This window comes from Solanum dulcamara, chromosome 5, assembly GCF_947179165.1.
Source record: "Solanum dulcamara chromosome 5, daSolDulc1.2, whole genome shotgun sequence".
NCBI lineage: Eukaryota > Viridiplantae > Streptophyta > Magnoliopsida > Solanales > Solanaceae > Solanum > Solanum dulcamara.
This window is the reverse complement of record NC_077241.1, coordinates 79,243,695-79,265,566: the sequence shown is the minus strand read 5'-3', so window position 1 is coordinate 79,265,566 and position 21,872 is coordinate 79,243,695. Positions and strand designations below refer to the sequence as shown.

Genomic DNA, 21,872 nt, shown 5'->3' with positions numbered 1-21,872 from the left:
GTAAAGTATAAAGGAAGGAAAGAAAATCATTATTGGAGATGATTAAGCATATCTTTATGAAAATTTAACAAAAAAGGACTAAAATAGAATATAAAACAAAAGTCTAGGGTCCCTATTGTCTGATAATTATTTTATCCTTGTGTCTCACATTAGTCTTTTTTTATTTTTATCATGGCTTAATAAGTAATATTCCTCATAAATTTTTCAATAAATTGTATTTAATTATTGAAATTGAGCTCACGATCAAATGATAAAATAATTTTATTAAATATTATATATATTTTTAAATATATATTAAGTAATTAAGTTAATTTATTTATATAAATAGATATTTGAGAATACACATAATTTTTTTTTTAAAAATTAAATCTAAAATATGTAATATAAATATTTTTATCATATATTCAGATGTTTAATTCGAACATTTTATAATTTGAATATTTTTTAAATAAAATTTTGTTTACAAATTTAAATGACGAGCACCAACTTCTTGTCGCTTTCTGGGCTTTTCTAAACCGCGTGAATTCTTCTTTTTTTTTTTTGGCCATCACCGCTCTCTCATTCGCCCACCTAATATAGATCTAAATATAATTAATTATTATCTTTTAAGTACTACTAGTACTCACTATAAATTTAATACTATTAAACACATTTTTCAAAGTTGACTTGATAAATATAAATTGCTTATTTTTTCAAAATTATTTGTGTAAACAGCTTTTAGAAAAAAAATATATTTTTTAAGAAAATAAATTTTATAAGTTCGGGATTTATCAGGGCACAACTTATCTAAGATGTGCTCACACTCTTTCTTTTTCATTTTGTTGTAAATTGTTTTTGAAGCTTGACGAAATAAGATATAAGTTATATAAAGATTAAATTAAAATTATTAATGAAATTATTTTTATAGATAAATTTCATGAGATATAGAAGTAGTACTAATTATTAGATAAAAATAATAACACTATGATGGATTAAAAATACTTCACTCCTCTTTGGATCCCATCAAATTTCTTTCCTTTTTGCTTTTTTCCACTATTTTACTTTTCCACACTCTCCTTTAACAATCTCACACGCCATCCCCAACACTCCTCACCCACCCCACCATCCTCATTTTCTTGGATATTTCCTCAACTCCATTACACCTTTTTTCCATATAAACTCACCCACCTTCTCCATTTTCACAACAAAGTTTCAATCTTTATACCGATTCCTCACTTGGGTATCCAAGAAAAGTACAAAAAAAAGCAAAAAAGTCCATTCTTTCACAACAAAGCTTAAATCTTTACACAAATTCCTCACTTGGGTATTCAAGATAACTGCAAAAAAAAAACTCATGGAGATCAACAACAACAATCAATCATCTTTCTGGCAGTTCAGTGACCAGCTTCGTCTGCAGAACAACAACTTAGCAAATCTCTCTTTGAACGATTCAATTTGGAGCAATAACTATGGCTCTAAAAGGCCTGAAGAAAGAAGAAATTTTGATATCAGGGTAGGTGGTGACCTCAACTCTACTGCTAATAGTTCTTCCAACAAGTCAAATTACAATCTTTTTAGCAATGATGGCTGGAAAATCGCCGACCCATCTGCTCTCACGGCGGCGAACGGCTGTGGTGCTGCCGGAAAAGGGGTATTTGGGGTTGGTTTAAATGGTGGTTTTAACAAAGGGGTTTATTCAAATCAAGTTTTGAACTTCAGTTACAGTAAGGGTACTAATAATGTTGCAGTAGGTACAAAGGGGATAAACAAGAAATTTGGTAAAGGTTTTTTTGAAGATGAGCATAAAAGTGTGAAGAAGAATAACAAGAGTGTTAAAGAGAGTAACAAGGATGTTAATAGTGAGAAACAGAATGGTGTTGATAAAAGGTTTAAGACTTTGCCACCAGCAGAATCTTTGCCAAGAAATGAGACAGTTGGTGGATATATTTTTGTTTGCAACAATGATACTATGGCTGAGAATCTCAAAAGGGAGCTCTTTGGTAAGTTTTTTTAATGTGTTTTTATTGTTCTATTTTATTTTGGCTTGATTGTTCTTGATTGGTATTTTTGTGATGTTTAGGTGGAATTAAGTTATGTTGAATGGATCTTGATTGGTTAGGCAATTGCTAAAGATTTGTTTGAAGATTTGAGAGACTAAAAGCAATCTTAATCTAGATTTATTCTCCTTTGTGTTCTAGAAATTGGTTGAATAATGAATAGTCAAAGTTTGAATCTTTATATTTTCTAGTAATGAATATTCTCATTTTTTTTTGGCTTGATTGGTATTTTTGTTTGTTTGATGTTGTAGTTAAAAATTTTGACTAGTAGCTGGACTTAAGTTGTGTTGAATGGATATTTTACTGGTTTAATAGGAATGATGATAGGCAATTGCTAAAGATTTGTTGAAGAATTGAAAAATCAAGGAATTTTGATCTAGATTTGTTCTCCTATTGGTTGAATAGTGTCAAAGTTTGAATCTTTACATCTAGCAATGGTTTTTCTAGTATTGATTATTCTCATTTATTTATCATTTGGCTTGATTGGTATTTTCTTGTGTTTGATGTTGGTGGTTGTGGTTAAATTTATGACTAATAGGTGGAATTAAGTTGTGTTGAATGGATCTTTGATTGGTTTAATAGGATGCTAATAGGCAATTGGTAAAGCTTTTGTTGAAGAATTGATGGATCCTTTATGTTCCAGAAGTTGGTTGATAGTTTCCAAGTTTGACTCTTTACACCAATAATTGCAAGTGAAATGGTGATTATTAGATTAATTAATTGGAGATGCTTATGAAGTTCCTAATTTCATTCTGTGTACAAAAAACTGTGGGAGTTCAAGAGGAATAGGATGATCTGATGGTAATTTAGTGGCTATTTTATTTTGACAATATTTGGTTTGGGATGAACTGGATCTGAATATAGCAGAATCAATACAAAAGATCTCTATAAAAAAACCGAAAATTTGGATTTAGGCTTAGTATTTTAATCAATCAGAGAAAATCACACTTTTAGCTTCATTAAGATTTGTGTTTCTCTTTAATAAAGAGGTTTTCGTAATTGACTCCATCCAGTTTGGAGTGGAGGATAATCCATATTGGTGCGATGAATTTACACTGTTAGCTCCATTAAGATTTGTGCTTCTGTTTAATACATAGGATTCTATAATCGACTCCAACCAATTTAGAATTGAGGCGAGTTAATTTGTCGATCAGCGGAGTTCACTCAATTGGTTCCATCAAATCTCTGCCTTTTCTGATATCTACTACAATTATATTTCAGGCTTGCCACCACGTTACAGGGACTCAGTTAGGCAAATAACACCGGGGTTGCCTCTCTTTCTGTACAACTACTCGACCCATCAGCTTCATGGAGTTTTTGAGGTTTGTAATTTTGTGTATTTCTATACTATTTGCATTACATTGTTGATAAAAATGGATGAATTTTGTGTTCTCGTTTTTCTTTCGTCAAAGCTAATGCATAAACCACTACAGGCTGCAAGCTTTGGTGGGTCAAATATTGATCCATCGGCCTGGGAGGACAAGAAGAACCCTGGTGAATCTCGCTTTCCTGCTCAGGTAAGGAAGTTATTCCACACATAATTTCTCTTGGTTTTGAACTAAAAGATCTACATAGGTGATTCTAATTAATTGGGTATAGTTTTGTGTTTATTTTTATTTTGTACAACGTGTGTTTCATAGTGAGTTTAAGTGGAGCAACGTGGTCAGTGAGTATTCATATAAGCCCATCCAACTTGCTAAGGATCGAGACATAGTTGCCGTAGTGTTTGGATTGTCATCAAACGTCGATTATTGTGGCTTAGCCTACTACCACTATTTCGATTTACCTGACTAAAGTTATAGTTCAAACTTGGTTCAACTTGACGAACACATTGCAGACTTAATGACGTAAATAGAAGTGTGCTCTTTCTAATTAAGCTGTTAGACGGGATGGTCACACATTTTTAACAAACTGTTTAAGAGTTGTTTTTGGTTGAATCTCGACTTATCTCTTCTTGCTTACAGGTTCGTGTTGTGACAAGGAAAGTCTGTGAACCACTTGAAGAGGATTCATTCAGGCCAATCCTTCACCATTACGATGGCCCTAAATTCCGCCTCGAGCTAAACGTTCCAGAGGTAATTACTATCTCCATCGATAGGTCGTCTAAAACATAAACAAAAAAAATCTTTGCTTAACATGAGCAATGTTTTTCGCAGGCTATTTCTCTTCTAGACATTTTTGAAGAGAACAAGAACTAAATGGATGTTCTTGTATTACAACCAGATAATGGACAATACCATTATAAAGGAGAAAAAAAAAGAGCTGATTATAGAGAGTTTGCTTCTAGTATACTGAAGAGAGTTTGCAGGGCATGAAAAAAAAACTATCTGCTGTATATTAGGTAACATATATATATATATATGCAGAAGAATATAATGATCTGGAGAAACACTTTTTGTGTGGAGACAAATATTATTATATTACTATATATTGTGTAATCCAGCAGGAATTTGCTGCATAATAAGAAAGTGAAATATGAGTAAAAACAAGTTATATTTATGTTTGTTCTCTCTTAATAATTAGTATCTTATTATTATGGATCCCAAATGTTTGGTTATTACTATATTATTTCCTCTTATTGCTCTAAGCTAAAGTGCCATGTTCTTTTGGTACATTGGAAAAGTTAGATTTGGAATTATTTTGTAATTAGACTATTTAAGAGTCAGCAAAGAAGTTTTTAACTGCAGATTGTTTGAAACTACCAAGAGAACTTTCTTTTAAATTCTTTTTTTGTTTGAACTTTGTTAATCGAAAATATTATTTTAAAAATATTTGTATATAATAAGAGCAACAATGAAGTATGTTGAGAATGGTGAGAATTGTACATTGATGTTATTTAGTTTCATAAAACATATCATATCATAGAGGATAATAGGGCTCACGTAAAGGTAGAGTGCGTTCTGGAGATTTTGATCATGGTTCATGGAGAAAATTGTATATTGATGTTATTTAGTTAATATAATATACCACATTAGAGAAAATCTAATCAGATTGATTTTGGTCATGGTTCATGGAGAAAATTGTTTATTGATGTTATTTAGTTAATATAATATACCATATCAGAGAAAATCTAATCGGATTTGCATAAAGATGGAGCTAGAGTGCGTTTATGAGATTTCGATCATGATTCAAAGGAGTATTTATGCTTATTTTCCTAATTATTTTTAGTTGATATGATTATGTGAAAAGCACAAGTTTTATTTATTCAATTATTCAGATTAAAGTTTGCGAGTATTTATGCTTATTTTCCTAATTATTTTTAGTTGATATGATTATATGTAAAGCACAATTTTTTTAAAAAAATTAATTACTTAAATTAAAGTCTAAATCGTGTTGTATTGAGCAAAAGGAAAAAACACAAGTTGAACTCAAACATTAAGTCACAAGATTGGTTGCAAGAAATTGTCTACATAGTAAATTACATAGGGATTTTATGTATTTGGTTGTGGAATAACTAACAAAAAAAGGTCTAGGGGGACAATTGATTATTTGTTATAAATTAACTTACTTGACAATTTTGTAAAGGAAGAAGAACAAGAGAGTAATATAGAAAGTATTAATAGAGAGAGTAGTAATATAGAGAGAGTAATAGTAATTCTCTTCTTTTATATGTTTTGTGTATTTTTACATTGAAGTTTAAGGCTATATTTATAGCCATATTTACAAGTGGAGGAAAATATTAGTGGCAATTTACCCACTTAAAAAGTAAATGGACTATCCACCATTTTAAGTGGACAACCATTTTACTTGGTTGATAATACTCCCCCTTGGATGTCCACGAGAAATGTGCCTCGTTAAAACCTTATTAGGAAAAACCCAGTGGGAAAAAGCCTAATGAAGGAAAAAGAGTACACATATCTGATAATACGCCTTGAGTGCTGCCTCATTAAAAACCTTATCAGGAAAACCCAGTGGGACAAAACCTTGACTAAGGGAAAAAGAGTACAGCGCGTATTTTGCTCCCCCTGATGAAAATATCACTTAATATCTCGAAGACGACGCATTCCAATTTTGTATCTCATTTTCTCAAAGGTTGAAGTTGGCAATGCTTTGGTGAACATATCCGCCAAATTGTCACTTGAACGAATTTGTTGGACATCTATTCACCTTCTTTTGAAGATCATGAGTGAAATTTTTTTTTGGTGAAATATGTTTTGTTCTGTCTCCTTTGATGTATCCTCCCTTCAGTTGAGCTATACATGCAGCATTGTCTTCATACAATATTGTTGGAGCGTCTTTTGTCAAAGAAAGACCACATGTTTCTTGAATGTGTTCAGTTATTGATCTTAACCAAACACATTCTCGACTTGCTTCATGAATGGCTATTATCTCTGCATGATTTGAGGAAGTGGCAACCATAGTTTGCTTTGTTGAACGCCATGATATAACTGTACCACCACATGTAAATAAATAGCCTGTTTGCGATCGACCTTTATGGGGATCAGATAAATATCCCGCATCTGCATAACCGATCAATTGTGACATGGAATCATTTGAGTAAAACAATCCCATATCAATGGTACCTCGAAGGTATCTGAATATATGTTTAATTCCATTCCAGTGTCTGCGTGTTGGTGAATAACTAAATCTTGCTAACAAGTTTACTGAGAAAGCTATATCTGGTCTAGAATTATTGGCAAGATACATTAATGCACCAATTGCACTAAGGTATGGTATTTCAGCATCAATAAGTTCTTCATCATTTTCATAAGGCCGAAACGGATCTGTATTAATATCAAGAGATCTCACAACCATTGGAGTACTCAATGGGTGTGCTTTATCCATATAAAATCTCTTTAAAATATTTTCAGTATATGTTGACTGATGGACAAATATCCCATTTGTAAAATGTTCAATTTGTAGACCAAGACAAAATTTTGTCTTTCCAAGGTCTTTCATTTCAAACTCCTTTTTCAGGCATTTTACTGCCTTTGAAAGTTCTTCCGGAGTTCCAATAATATTCAAATCATCAACATATACTGCTATTATGACAAATTCAGATTTAGACCTTCTCATAAAGACACAAGGGCAAATTGGATCATTTTTATATCCTTCTTTTAGCAAATATTCGCTAAGACGATTGTACCACATTCGCCCTGATTGTTTCAACCCGTACAAGGATTTCTGAAGCTTTATTGAACAATTTTCTCGAGAATCCTTGTATGCTTCAGGCACTTTGAACCCTTCGGGAATTTTCATAAAAATGTCGTGGTCCAATGAGCCATATAAATAGGCAGTGACCACGTCCATTAAGTGCATTTCAAGCTTTTCATGAACTGCCAAATTCATTAGATACCTGAAAGTAATTGCATCTACCACAGGAGAATATGTTTCCATATAGTCAATGCCAGGTCTTTGAGAAAAACCTTTGGCTACAAGTCGTGCTTTATATCTTACGACTTCACCCTTTTCATTTCGTTTATGCACAAAAACCCATTTGTGCCCTACTGGCTTGACACCTTCAGGTGTTCGAACTATTGATCCGAAAACTTCACGTTTTTCAAGTGAAGTTAACTCTGCTTGAATTGCATCCTTCCATCTTGGCCAATCATTTCTCTGTCTGCATTCATCGACAGATTTTGGTTCAAGATCCTTATCTTGTTGCATTATTTCAATGGCAACATTATAAGCAAAAATATTATCGACCACAATATCATTTCGGTTCCACCGTTTTCCTGTCGAGACATAACTTATTGAGATTTCTTCATTCTCATTATTTTCAGGTACTTGGACCTCCTCGGTGGTATCACCATTTGTTGTGTCTCTGGGCTCTTCTTGAGCACTCGCCTCCAAATTATGATCATCTTGACCATTTATTCCTTTCCTTTTTCGAGGATTTTTATCTTTGGAACCAAATGATCTTCCACGTTTTAAGCGTGGTCTAGACTCATTTGCCTGAATAAGTTGTCCTACCGGGACATCAACTCGAACTTGAGCATTAGCAGCTGGGATATGCGATTTAGTAACCCGTGGAAGGTTAGTAAATGCATCCGGCAGTTGATTTGCAATATTCTGGAAATAAATCATCTTTTGAACTTCTTGCTCACATTGATTTGTTCGAGGATCTAAATGAGATAGTGACAATGAATTCCAATCTATCTCATTTTTCAACTGCTTATGTTCTCCCCCTAATGTTGAGTATACTGATTCATCAAAATGACAATCAGCGAATCTTGCCGTAAATAAATCTCCAGTCATAGGTTCCAGATATTTTATAATAGAAGGAGATTCATACCCAACATATATTCCCAACCTTCTTTGGGGACCCATCTTTGTGCGGTGCGGTGGAGCAATTGGGACATATACCGCACATCCAAATATTCTAAGATGGGATATATTTGGCTCCCTTCCAAATGCCAACTGTAATGGGGAAAATTCATGATAATTTGTTGGCCTTACGCGCACAAGTGCTGCAGCATGCAAAATAGCATGCCCCCATACTGAAATAGGAAGTTTTGTCCTCATTAGCAATGGTCTAGCTATCCATTGGAGGCGTTTAATCAATGATTCTGCTAGACCATTTTGAGTATGTACATGAGCGACCGGATGCTCAACTTTTATTCCAATCGACATACAATAATCATTAAATGATTGAGATGTGAATTCACCAGCATTATCAAGACGAATTGTCTTTATTGCATAATCTGGAAATTGTGCTCTTAACCTTATAATTTGAGCTAACAATCTCGCAAAAGCCATGTTGCGAGTTGATAATAAGCACACATGTGACCATCTTGTAGATGCATCTATCAAGACCATATAATATTTAAATGGTCCACATGAAGGGTGAATTGGCCCACATATATCACCCTGTATACGTTCCAGAAACGCAGGGGATTCAATCCCAACCTTAGTTGCTGATGGTTTGATAATCAGTTTTCCTTGGGAACAAGCAACACAAGAGAATTCCTTAGATTGAAGAATTTTCTGATTCTTCAAAGTGTGTCCATGTGAATTCTCAATAATTCTGCGCATCATATTATAACCGGGATGGCCCAACCGGTCATGCCAAATGATAAAATCATTAGAATCAGTAAACCTTTTGTTTACAATGACATGTGATTCAACAGTACCAATATTTGTATGGTACAACCCAGAAGAAAGTGCAGGTAATTTTTCGTGCACAATTTTCTTCTCCATATTTATTGTAGTAATATAAAGGTATTCAACATTTCCTTCATTTGCAGTCTCAATATGATAGCCATTTTGGCGAATAACCTTGAAACTTAACAAGTTTCTTTGAGACTTACTACAATATAATGCATTATCAATTACCAATATCGTTCCTCCAGGTAGTAATAAGGCTGCTTTTCCAGAGCCTTCAATTAATTTTGTACTACCAGATATTGTATTGACATAGGCCTTTTTCATAATCAAATGACAAAAATATTTCTTTTCTTTTAATATCGTATGAGTTGTGGCACTATCCAAAATGCACATATCTCCATTATTCATCTTGAATCCAATTGAAGACTGATAAATTTATTTATCTTCATAAAATAAAAATGCATTGTAAGAAATAAAATAAGTAACAATTTTGCTAGAAAAACATAAGTCCTTTTTTTTTTTAAAGTTAAATTATGGTAATTTAGAATTTAAAAAATTATATGATTCAATTATGATGAATGTTACAATAATTTAGTTTATGGAATTATATACTTATTAACCTTAAATAAATATTATACACAAGTATTAAAAACAAATATATTATAAAACATTACTATAATATTATTCATCATGTATAGATAATTTGTTTATTGACAAAAATAATACAATCATTATATATTATTAATGTCTAAAACATTAACAAGAATAAACAGTTAGTATAATGACATTAAATAAGGCGAATATTATTTTTAGTAACAATATGATATTAAGATTAAATAATAGCACACTAATAGTAATTAATTACAACATTGTAAAATAGCACAATTTAATAAACAATATACAATTATCATAAAAATGTGACCTTGATTATTTTTTTTTTTTCTTCAAATACATAAACGTAAAAACACAATAATTCGAAGTACATGATAACATATTGAAAAACATGAAATTAAACATCAATTAAGATCCTTAAAAAAATCTTCAACCTCCAAATGAGTAATATCATTGAGGTCATTAAAATCATCATCCCGTAAGGCCAGATTTGTTTCAATATTATCATTATTCAAAGGCCTTGCCTCAACATTATTTTCGAACGCCAAGTGTGACTCTATCCGAGCATTAGAAGAAGAGGCACCACCTCTATTTGTCTTTCTTTTAAAAGAATTTTGATAAAGTCTTACAAAATGCTCAGGCGTCCGACATTCATTTTTCCAGTGGCCTTTCATGCCACAACGATGACAGTTACTTTTTGAAGGGCCATTTTGAGAACTGATATTGTTCTCCCTTTTATGTTGACCACCACAACGACGTTATTGTATCGTCCTCTTCCATTGCCACGCCCACGCACATTATTGTGACCTTGATATTTATTATGTCTTCTTTCAGACTGGTCATGTGTTTTTACCATATTTGTCTCCGGTAACGGAGCAGTTCCAGTGGGACGGGCTTCATGATTTTTCATTAAAAGGGCATTATGTTGTTCAGCCACCAGAAGGCATGATATCAATTCAGAGTATTTTTTAAAACCCTTTTCACGGTATTGCTGCTGTAATATTACATTAGAGGCATGAAAAGTAGTTAGTGTCTTTTCTAACATGTCCTCATCATTTATATTTTCCCCACATAATTTTAATTGGGAAGTTATTCTAAATACAGCAGAATTATACTCAATTACGATTTTAAAATCTTGAAACCGTAAGTGCATCCACTCATAACGAGCCCTTGGCAATACCGTTGCCCTGAGGTGGTCATACCTCCCTTTTAAGTCTTTCCACAATTCAAGTAGATCTTTCACTGTCAAGTATTCCATTTTTAGGCTTTCATCTAGATGATTACGAAGGAAAATCATAGCCTTTGCTTTATCCTGACTTGATGCTGTATTTCCTTCAATTATAGCATCACCAAGACCTTAGCGGTAAGGTGAATTTCAGCATCAAGTACCCATGACAAATAATTTTTACCAGAAATATCAAGTGCCACAAATTCCAATTTTGACAAGTTTGACATGATGAAAATTAATTTGAAAGTAACAAAGATAACTTAAAAATTAAATTTCTTTAGTAGATATACCTGATATAGAAGTTAATTTTCTGAAAAATTAGAGTTTCGTGCTGATAACGTGTTATAAATTAACTTACTTGACAATTTTGTAAAGGAAGAAGAACAAGAGAGTAATATAGAAAGTATTAATAGAGAGAGTAGTAATATAGAGAGAGTAATAGTAATTCTCTTCTTTTATATGTTTTGTGTATTTTTACATTGAAGTTTAAGGCTATATTTATAGCCATATTTACAAGTGGAGGAAAATATTAATGGCAATTTACCCACTTAAAAAGTAAATGGACTATCCACCATTTTAAGTGGACAACCATTTTACTTGGTTGATAATATTATTTCAAATTTTATTATGAACTTGTTGAAATGTCACAACCAAGAAAAGGAAAACGGTTCAACTGTTCTTTCACGGCGCATCATTTGCAAAAATAGACTTAGTCTTTGGTAATATAAAATTATATATATATATTTGTTGTGTGTCAATTCCAAAAAGAGACTTTGGTGGTACTTAGCCCTAGCATTTGGTTTAAAAGTTTAATCAAAAGAAATTTATATTATAATCCTTATTAGGTAATTATTAAAAATTGTGCAAATTTTTTCACACGCTAAAACTTGAATCCTTTGATTTAGACATTTTCAAAAGTTTTAAGTAGATTGGTTGGTCACCAAAACCAACTAAAAGATGGGCATGTGAAGTTGATTAGATTTTTGTGTACTTTTCTTTTAAATAATGAATCAAATTTGTATTTAACTTCATATATAAATGGAAAATAAATAAATTATTCCTTGTGTATGAATCTTATTATAATCGTTTATGTATATCGTATCAACATACTCAATATAACTTTTGCTAAAAAGAGATTACAAATTTAACTAGGAAAAATATAAGGAAACCACAACAAACAACAATATTAATAACATATTAGACGTAATTTTAAAAGTGTGGAATAAAAAACTGTTTTCGATAGAAAATGTTAATAGTAAAATTTTAATTTTGTTCAATCTTTAAATTACCCTTTGTTAATTTGGATATATTTTTCATAATGTGACAAACTTTACGAGTTTCTAGAATGTCCTATTTTTAAAACTATTTAATGGACTATTATATTTTATTCTCCAAGTGTGCTAATGAAAATGGATCAAGTTCATGTATTTGCCAATATTCACATGGTTGGTACTCTGATGTAATTCCTAGAAGATGCCTTTTTAATAATCGAGAAATATCGAAAATCAATGGTGTGAGATTTAAAATTGGTTCATAACAAATTCGTTTCCTTAACTTTTCTTCACTTAAATATTAGACTTGTGCTGATAAATGCATATTGAAAAAAGTAGTAAAAAATACTTAAAGATCCTCCTTTAACTTCGAGGCGTGTGTTATTGATGCATACATTGTCTTAAATTACATTTGATGTAAGTGTACTTATTGCGCTCTTACTGCTACACTAAAAGTCATAAAGACGAAATTTTCAATAGGGCTTTTAACACATTATTAAAAGGAAAAAAATATTTTCACACTATAAAAAAGGAAAGATTACGCAAAGAGCTAATTACATTATATCCCTACTTTTTTTCAAATTACAAAAAAATCTTTAAATTTGGTCAAATCTGAATGCATCCCAAAACATCCTGATATATTGTGTAAAGTGATGTATCTGACCGATACATTGCGCAAAGTGATGTATCCGACTTCCTGATACATCACGAAGACTGATGTATCCAACCGATATATCACGTAAAATAACGTATCCAATGTCCCGATACATCGCGTAAAGTGATGTATTCGACCGATATGAGAATAGGAGAGAGTAAAAGATTTATAATATTTTCAAATGATAAATTTTTTTTAAAAATATAATAAAATAAATTATATATTTAAATAATTTCTCCTATAAAAAAACTCTTTCTTGAAATGCCATAGTGTAACTAGCAACCACTGTGAATGTGGCTACCACTTGTTTTCAGCCCAACAAGGCTGGGCCTACTACATGAACGTGGCCCATTATCTTCAACACAATTGGAGACTTAGGTGGTAGTAGAGCATGTGGGTTCCCCGAAATTTAATACGTATCTTATTTATGTTTTAAGAAATTTATTAAATATTTGATAATGATCTTAAATCTGTTCCGGTGACAAGTCAAAACTCTATACTACATTTCATTATATGTTCAACTAGGGTTGTACAAGGCAAATCGATAAACCGCACTAAATTGACAAATCAAACCAAATCGGAAAAAAAAACCGACTAGTGGTTTGGTTTGATTTGGTTTGGTGTTTGAAAAAAAAACCCGACCATTATAGGGTTGGTTTGGTTTTATCTAAAAAAAGTCAAACCGAACCCAAACCGACCCGATTATAGATATACTACTTTTAAATTATGTTATCCATAAAAATATTTATTAAAATATAATTTATAAATATTTTTTTTAAAAAATTCATAATTTTTGTTTTCTTTCTTACATTTAGATTTAGACTTGAAAAACTTATCTAAATAATATACAAAAAAGCGTATCTTATAAAGTTATATTATAAAGTTAATACTTCAAACAATGTTCTACCTCCATCTTATATGTTAATATTTTGTACTAAAACTCTTCTTAAGAAGTACTGCTCTGTGCTTTTTATTAGATACTATGAAAAATCCGAGAAACCCGAAAAAATCCGAAAAATCCAAATAAAATTGATATCAAAAAACTCGACTTTATTGATTTGATTTGGTTTATAAATTTAATAACCCGACACAAATAATTTGATTTGATTTGTAAAAAATCCGAACCAACCCGATCCATGTACACTCTTATGCTCAACATTAGGATTGTTTAGAATTAATGTTTACCTAATTTTAATCTATTTTTCTGTCACATTAAAATTACGAACTTTACTAAAAACAACCTATATTTTGCTTGTCATTTAGTAAAATACTGTAGATCAAGAGATTCCGGTAGGGCCCTTTCCTCTCTATTTATTTTCTTACCTTGTTGTACTGAGGGGAGGATCTGAGGAAGCACAATGGTTCAACCAACCTCCTTTGTCAGATATTATTCTTTTTTGGACTACAAATCCATAGGGAACTGTTTACTCAACACCTTTTCCATTTCCTTATCAAGTTTGGAAACCAAATGACAAAGTCTAATAGACAGTAAGTATATAAATCATTCAATTGAAAACTTTACATTTTTCCATATCACTGAATTTCCAAATCATCAAAAGTCTAATACAAAATCCAATCACAATAACTATATATATGCAAAGTAATTGCATACATGCATGTTGAGAATCCAAACACCTATATAAGTTCATAAGGATTTCACAAAATAATAACATTACTCTGTATTCACTGATTTAAAATTTTTTAAGTATGCATACGAGAATACATACAATTATTCAATTGCAAATAGGGCAATGAATCAAACCATTCTCATTACACTCAGGACATCTCTCCTTAACATCCCCATTCACAACTTTGCAACTTCCACCACAATCAAAACATGGCACAAACCTAACACCCCCACACCCTTCACATCCTAACCTCCCCACACCCCTCTCTACCCTAGCCCAATTCAATATCCTCCCGAGTCGCTTCGTCTCGTTAAGATTCACCACTTCCTCCACTCCACCAATGTACCTCCCCTTCACGAACAATCTCGGTACTCCCGCATCCTCTTCCTCTCCGAGCAACTCCTTCAACTCCTGACGAAATTCGCCATGCAGTGCCACGTCACGCTCATCGAAAACCACCCGGTGAGATTCCAAAATTAGCCTCACTTTGTTACAATCCTCAAACGTGCGACGCACGCCACCTAGCGATGTCGTGTAGACGACCAATGAGTCATCGCCACGTGGCGGGCACTTTTCGGGGTAGTCACTTAAAGGGTTAAACTTTATAAAAGTTGGAACTTTCCCTTCTTTTTCCCTTTCCATTTTGTCCCTCAACAAAAATATATTCTCTTTCACTGGCTTGTACCCTTCATCAGATTGAGTCCTTTGATGTGCTACTTCCCCATTATGAACAACAATTTGTGAATCATTTTTTTTGCTGAATTTTTGAAATTTTTTATTTTCCTCATTTGTAAACATGGACTCTGATTTCTTGAATTCATTGGTTTTTTTGGAATCTTTTGATGATAATTTGGATTCAAGTTCTTCAAGGGTATGAAAGGAAAAACTCTTTCTTGGAATTTTTCTTTTTGGGGAACCACCACCTTCTTCCGCCGCTGGCGGCGGAGGCGGCGCGGGTAGTGCAAGGAGGGTTTTTTTAGGTGATTTTGATGGTGGAGGATTTTGTAGAGTAGGTTTTAAATCTTCTAAGGCTTTGCTAACTTCATCCCAAGATTTAGGAGCATCATCAATAGAGGAGTTTAGTTTTTCAAGAATTGGTTGTGCTACTTTTGTTGGCTTCTCATATTCTTCTAGCTCGTCTTGATCCAATTCTTCTTCTTCCAGCTGTTTCGAACATTAATTTATTATGTCAAATAACAAAAACATATTTTATGTAATATTATAAGTGAAGTATGAAAAGAATAAATGTAAGGAAAGGTTACGTCTGCGAAAGTTGTATTTGATAGAACTTATGATAAATCATTAAAGAAAAAAAAACACTAAATAGGGAAGTATACTAAAATTACAATTATCAATATACTAAATACAGGAAAACCTTTACAATAACAAATATTGTTCAATTCTTATTAGTTTATCACTCTTATTTTATCTTCTTTTTATTCGTGTGTGTGAAAGTTCATGAGTTGTAACGATACCTTGTTGTTGTTAACACCTTTGAGCCATGGCTCCTCAACGGAGTTGATATCAAAGACGGCGAAGCTCGTCGGCGGTGGACGGTAGACGTCGACGGCAACCTCTATTCTTTTGGATGAGGCACAACCCATACTTAATAAAATTTACTATGTTTTTAGTTTTTTCTAAGTTGTTAAGTTATGATATGGAACTAGGAGTAGTACATATGGATATATTGTTTGCCTTAAAAATGATATATGTGGTGTTTGGTACTGCCAATGAGGATTTAGACGATTTTGTGTCGAATGGATCATGAGAAGACACGTGGTATTTTTTTCATCTATTATCCTTAACCGTGAGAAAATGAAATGGATTCAATTGTCTCCTCGATCTCCGTTCCTCATCACTCTCAAACATAGTAAATTCCTTATGGAAGCAAAGTGGAAGGCCTAAAATATTTCCTTGTCCCAACATAGCAGAGACTACTTTATTATTAATTTTGATCGATTTTTTTTATATTTAATAAATTTTTTAATTATTATTACAAATTCACCCGCACCCAACCTCCTAGATCCGGCCCCAGCAGATAGAGTAGGCATTAAAATGGTGCTAAATTTGGGATGTGGTAGCAAGAGACACAAGAGGGCCATCCTGTTATAATGGTACTTGGACTTTATGTGCTTGGAATATAGCACCTACCCACAAATATACCACTCTATTTTAGTGTCATTTAGACCACATGAAGAAAATACCAAAATAATCATATGGCCTACTTTGTTTTCTTCAATCAAATATCAACCAGAAATATTACTACGATTAATGGTTGGAAATATGTATAATGTAACGCAGTTACTATCATCTCTATTACAACACGCAATGGCGAAATTTTTTACCATGGTGTGTGAGGCTCCACTATAATTTTGACACATAAGATAACGGGTCCCATTTGTCTTCTTTTCAAAACAAAATAGAGAAAGTAATTCATGTGGGGGTTCATCAAACATAATAAATATATTAAATAAATACAAATTTATTTATTTAGGTGATAAATCTAAATATAAATTTATGAACTTATTTTTTTCTCATTCGTTATATTTGTGCAATTACCTTTTTTTGTGGGCCTAACTTTCAAATTGAGAATCTTTTTTATACATAATTAATTATGGGCAATTATTTATACCGTAAAAAAGTAATTTTTTTGATATATATGTATGTAATTATAATTTTCAAATATACATTCACATAGTTAATTTGGTTCGATTTTTCAATTATATTTGCTATGTTGATTTTTACAATGTAAAATCAGAACCAAATCAATGTATATCAAGGTTTTTCTTTGATTTTGTTTAATTTTGGGATTCCTTTACTTTTATCACTTGTTGAATTTTTTTTTTATTAACATAGAAATATTATTTTCTTCATTCCAGTTGGAGGGAATATTGGAAGAAGCTTCTTATATATATATATATAAGTGGCTAAATTAGTGAACGACACATACATATTTCCGAGAAATAACTACAAAAAGTAGAGAAAAGAAAAAAAAATAAAAAGAATATACAAAGGTACTCTCAATGCCCATAATTAGCTATGTGATGATAAATAGAGTAGGTATCAAAATAAGGTTCATTAACGAATATCTTCTCATTTTTCAATTTGAAACTTTGGCAAGAAAAAATAATTGCACAAATAATGAATGTGAAAAAGAGTAAAATTATAAGTTCATAAATTTATTACATAAATAAATAGATTTATATTTTTTAATTATAATTTATTATGTTTGACATGAATTATATATATATTTTGTCTCTGTAGTTCATTACTCTCATTTGAAAAAGAAGACAAATGGGACCCGCTACTTTATGTGTCAAAATTATAGTGGAGCCTCACACACCTGGTTGTGCCTCTTCCATGGTAAAAATTTTCCACAATGACATTCATTTCGTTGAGCTTCGAGCTAGTGGTCTTCCAAGTGTGAGTTTATTTAAATAAATATGTTAAGTCAATTAACAAGGTAAACGTACGTAACAACTCGATAATGTCTACTACGACCCACAAAAATTCTTAAAAGTAGTCTCTTATTATCTACTATAAGAACAGGGTAACCGATGCTTAACCATAAGAGTTAATAAATCGACTATAATATAAAACTATCCAAAAATTATAATCGATAGCCCTTTTGGTCATTAATTAAGAACTAATTTGGTTATTAGTAAAGGCTACTAATAGTTAATTTAGCCTTTGGACAAATAAAATTAGTTAGGCAATATAAATTATAGCTTACGGGCACAGATTAGTTAGATGAAGTAAAAGATAGAATATGAAATGATAAAATTCATAAATAGCGATTTTCAAACCTGAAATAGCAAAATAACTATTGTCACGAAATTTCAAACTCTAAAGGTGAAACACGAATGAATAGCCATTTTCCAGAATGGACTGAGTTTGGCGGATAACCATAAATCACAACCATTATGAAGTTATAAATTCCACAATTGTCAATGGAATTTCACCTGTGGAATTTGAAACGACAATGACAATGGCTACTTTTCAAAGACGCGGTCGAAAAGCGACCTATTTCTACGTCATGTAAAATCATATGAGGAATTTACGAACTTCTCTTTAGTCTTTCCAAAAATCAGCTGCCTCAAATTAGAGAACATCTGTATACCCAAAAGAGCAGGCATAATAATGCATGTAACCAGGATTTACTTACTGTTTGTAACCAATTTACCCGAAAGAACATGTCTCCTACTGTTTAAGTACTTCAGATATTACTACTGCATGTAACCCAAAGGAAAAAACTAAACTAAGACCTTGACTCCAATTCCTTGATGGCCTTTTCAACTCCAGGAATATTCTTCTTAAACATTGCCCATTGCTCAGCTGTCAAACTTATCCCTGCAGGGGACACAACATAACAAGTATCAGCAGAGGTGGTCCTATGTTTTTTCCCCTTTTAAATTTCATCTTTGGGTTACAAGATGGGGAAGGGGAAATGGGGGAGGGGATTACGAGGTGGGGAATCAAACTCTCACCAACGCCAAGGTGAGAATTCAGGTGGCCACCCAACAGAGCTACTAAGATTCCCCAAGTTAGGAGAATTACATAATGGAATTTCAGAAATAAATAAGGGACGAAAGAAGAATAACACTGCAGTGAACACGATGCTGTCACCACCTATACTGTCTGCAGGTGCAAGTACAAGATAGTGGAACTCAGAGGAGTTCAACATTTTATAGAACAGCATAAAGTACCGTATTTTCCAGTCTTTGGCCTTATGATGGACCCAACACTCATTAGTTTCAAATGAAGAATCAAGCACCTACTTCATCAAAACAAAATAAAGGAAAAGGGAGGGGGGGATCAAGCACCTACTTCTATCAAAAAGCCCTTTTTTGGCATCCCCAACAAATCATCAGTACCACCATCAGCCATTTCTTTTGGATCTATACTCTGATGGTTCATTAGCGAAGTTTAATACCTCTTATGATCAAAAAAGAAGAGGAGAAAAGCAGAGAACAACGCACACTAGCAGTTGTAGGTGTACATTCAACAAAAGACCAAGCAAAATACCTAGGTGATCCAATAAATGGCCAATAAATTCCTTGCAGATAATCAGTCTAAACTCTTTCCCCCAAAACCTTTTTGTTTTTTTGTTTTTTTGTTTTGGTGTGGTTGTTTTGAGTGTGTGTGGTCAGAAACACTTACGGGGATGCTCTAAACAAATGCTGGTCTCAAAATTAAGAACTGACACGTTCTACTAAGCAAATGGGGTCAAGAAAAAAGATGAACAAATCTCAGGGTTTCAGTTCTTACTTCTGAAAATTGTATCTTCTTATTAAGCTAGTTGCCGATATGATTTAGTTAGCTATACCGGTGGGATCACTATTAATTCAGGATGATGTAAATGATGGAGTCGAATAACAAACGGATCTCGAAAACAGAGGTGGCGAAAACCTCCATTACAGAAGGTGGTGGACATGTTGTTAAGATGGACAAAGACAGAGATTAAATGACAGATAATATCTTGTAGATGGGAAACAAACTAAAATCAAATACTAACAAGAAGGAACCTTTTGAAACAACTAAAACCACTAGACAATACTAGAAAGTAGCCATTTATTTGAAAATAAACAACTAAAAGAGCAGAATGTAGATACCTTTCGAGACACCATACAATACTCCCTTAAGGTGGCTTATAATCAGAAATAAGGCCAGAAATACTTGCTGGAGGATTATTTCTTTTATTTTAATAAACTACCACAAAATGGGGAAGAAGTGCTTATGTAAAAACCTTTAAATTCTTCTTTATTGACCACAAAGTGATAGGGCAAGAAAGTGCTTATAGTCAGCAAAATTCTCTTGTTTTTATTCTCTCTCGACTTTATTAAGTGACAGCAGTAGAAGAAACCAATAAAATCATGTATAAGGTAAAATATGAGATTCCTTTTTTTTTTGTTATTTGAGCATTAATATGAGAACTGTTTGCAGGTGGTTTCATCCACCACAATCTGCCACAAAAGAGCATAAGAGCGCAAATGGAATGGTGGTACAACAGGCTAATAATACCTCTACGAGACAGACTTGAAAGAAAATTGGGCAAAGCGAATAGAAACAAGAAGCCAGCAAGTGATGAAATTTTCCCATGAAGTTCTTTCTACCCCATATAATCTAGGAAATGCAATTTGGAGCAGCATTAAGATGGCTAGCAAATAGCTAAACATTTTAAGACCAAGCAATACAGAAATGTACTTTTTCCTCCTGGTAGTGATCCAAACCATGAGCAGGGTGTGATTTAACTCCTCAAAGCATAAAGAATTTGTTTTACATCTATGATTTAAAGTTTTTCAACAGACTTCATTTCTAACTATAGCAATCACTTAAGCTTATTTCAAATGAGAAAACACACAAACTTGTGTATGCAAATTCATAATAAAAAAACTAACAAAATGATTATTACCTTTAGCAGTAGGCAACTCCTTGCCCTCTTTGTTGTAGTATTCTCTTATCGACACCAGAGTTTTCCCCCTAAAGTCAGTAACAGTCACTCTTCTCTTATGCGACAACTACATTAAATTCCCAAAAAAACACATCAAGAATATATTTTTTATCAACCCAAAAGAAATATCGAGATACATCAGCAATAAAACAACAGAAAACAACAAACATTTCACATCACATGGTTCAACTGACAAACGGAGCCAAGTACAAGGCTCCCGGGTCATTTTGCCCAACAGAAAACAACCAAACTCAGAGACAAAAAAACTACAAGAGTAAGGAGCATTTCAGAAAGCAGAAAAAAAATAATTACACCAGTTATAAGAGCTTACTCGGCAAACGATGAGATCGCCATCATCATCGTACTCCTTATCACCGGCGCTTTTCACTTTGCCGTCCTCCTCTTCTTCATCATTCTCCTCCTCCTCCTCCTCCTTTACTTCATCCGCATTTGCTTCACGTTTTGCTTGTTCTTCAGCAAGGAACTTCTCCACCACCTGCCGGACAAATTTCTTCCCGGTCGGGTCAGAAAGGTCAAGCCCTAGCTTTTCTGAAGCCATTCTTCGGATTTTCTGCTCCGAAACTTCATCCAAATTACAGGATTTGAGGATATCGAGTACTGTTTCTTCGATTCTTTTGGAAGTTTCAGAATCCATAATCGAAGAATTTCAAAAGGGTTTTGCAGGGGCGGAATTTTAGATCAATTGGAGAAGTACATGGAATGACACACTATACTAGGTTTTACTATTATTTTGCAGGGGCTCCATTTATAGTAGTCTTTTCAGATTATTACCTGGGCCCGTTTCAAAATTATTTTTATTTGTCCATTATTAATTTCTTTGCACACCTTTTAAAAAAAATAAAATTACATAATAATTGACTCTCCTTTTTCAAATATAATAAAAGACATATTTTTTTATAAGCAAATCTTTTGAAAGTATTAAA

General features: G+C 32.7%; 3 protein-coding genes across 3 annotated transcripts; 1 reads left to right on the top strand and 2 right to left on the bottom strand.

Annotated features, from left to right (window-relative positions):
* The first annotated feature begins 1,113 nt into the window (after window positions 1-1,113).
* Window positions 1,114-4,535, top strand: LOC129890185 (B2 protein). Its single transcript, XM_055965743.1, has 5 exons — window positions 1,114-1,979; window positions 3,258-3,358; window positions 3,470-3,553; window positions 4,001-4,111; window positions 4,193-4,535. The coding sequence occupies exons 1-5, from the start codon at window positions 1,334-1,336 to the stop codon at window positions 4,232-4,234; spliced, it is 984 nt and encodes a 327-aa protein (XP_055821718.1). The 5' UTR covers window positions 1,114-1,333; the 3' UTR covers window positions 4,235-4,535.
* Window positions 4,536-14,503: 9,968 nt separating this feature from the next.
* Window positions 14,504-16,166, bottom strand: LOC129890184 (uncharacterized). The gene is made up of 2 exons (XM_055965742.1): window positions 15,953-16,166; window positions 14,504-15,641 (listed from the first exon to the last, which is right to left on the bottom strand). The coding sequence occupies exons 1-2, from the start codon at window positions 16,079-16,081 to the stop codon at window positions 14,583-14,585; spliced, it is 1,188 nt and encodes a 395-aa protein (XP_055821717.1). The 5' UTR covers window positions 16,082-16,166; the 3' UTR covers window positions 14,504-14,582.
* Window positions 16,167-18,324: 2,158 nt separating this feature from the next.
* Window positions 18,325-21,674, bottom strand: LOC129890183 (RNA polymerase II transcriptional coactivator KELP). Its single transcript, XM_055965741.1, has 3 exons — window positions 21,260-21,674; window positions 20,890-20,995; window positions 18,325-18,827 (listed from the first exon to the last, which is right to left on the bottom strand). The coding sequence occupies exons 1-3, from the start codon at window positions 21,581-21,583 to the stop codon at window positions 18,736-18,738; spliced, it is 522 nt and encodes a 173-aa protein (XP_055821716.1). The 5' UTR covers window positions 21,584-21,674; the 3' UTR covers window positions 18,325-18,735.
* Window positions 21,675-21,872: the final 198 nt, after the last annotated feature.

Bases quoted from the DNA above. Each gene is read 5' to 3' on its own strand.
- LOC129890184 (XM_055965742.1), bottom strand. From the start codon at position 16,081: ATGGGTTGTGCCTCATCCAAAAGAATAGAGGTTGCCGTCGACGTCTAC. The intron at 15,642-15,952 runs GTATCGTTACAA...TGTTCGAAACAG, and splicing joins AAGGTGTTAACAACAACAAG to CTGGAAGAAGAAGAATTGGA.
- LOC129890185 (XM_055965743.1), top strand. From the start codon at position 1,334: ATGGAGATCAACAACAACAATCAATCATCTTTCTGGCAGTTCAGTGAC. The intron at 3,359-3,469 runs GTTTGTAATTTT...AAACCACTACAG, and splicing joins AGCTTCATGGAGTTTTTGAG to GCTGCAAGCTTTGGTGGGTC. The intron at 3,554-4,000 runs GTAAGGAAGTTA...TCTTGCTTACAG, and splicing joins AATCTCGCTTTCCTGCTCAG to GTTCGTGTTGTGACAAGGAA.
- LOC129890183 (XM_055965741.1), bottom strand. From the start codon at position 21,583: ATGGATTCTGAAACTTCCAAAAGAATCGAAGAAACAGTACTCGATATC. The intron at 20,996-21,259 runs GTAAGCTCTTAT...AATTTAATGTAG, and splicing joins GCGATCTCATCGTTTGCCGA to TTGTCGCATAAGAGAAGAGT. The intron at 18,828-20,889 runs GTAATAATCATT...TGTCCCCTGCAG, and splicing joins GGAGTTGCCTACTGCTAAAG to GGATAAGTTTGACAGCTGAG.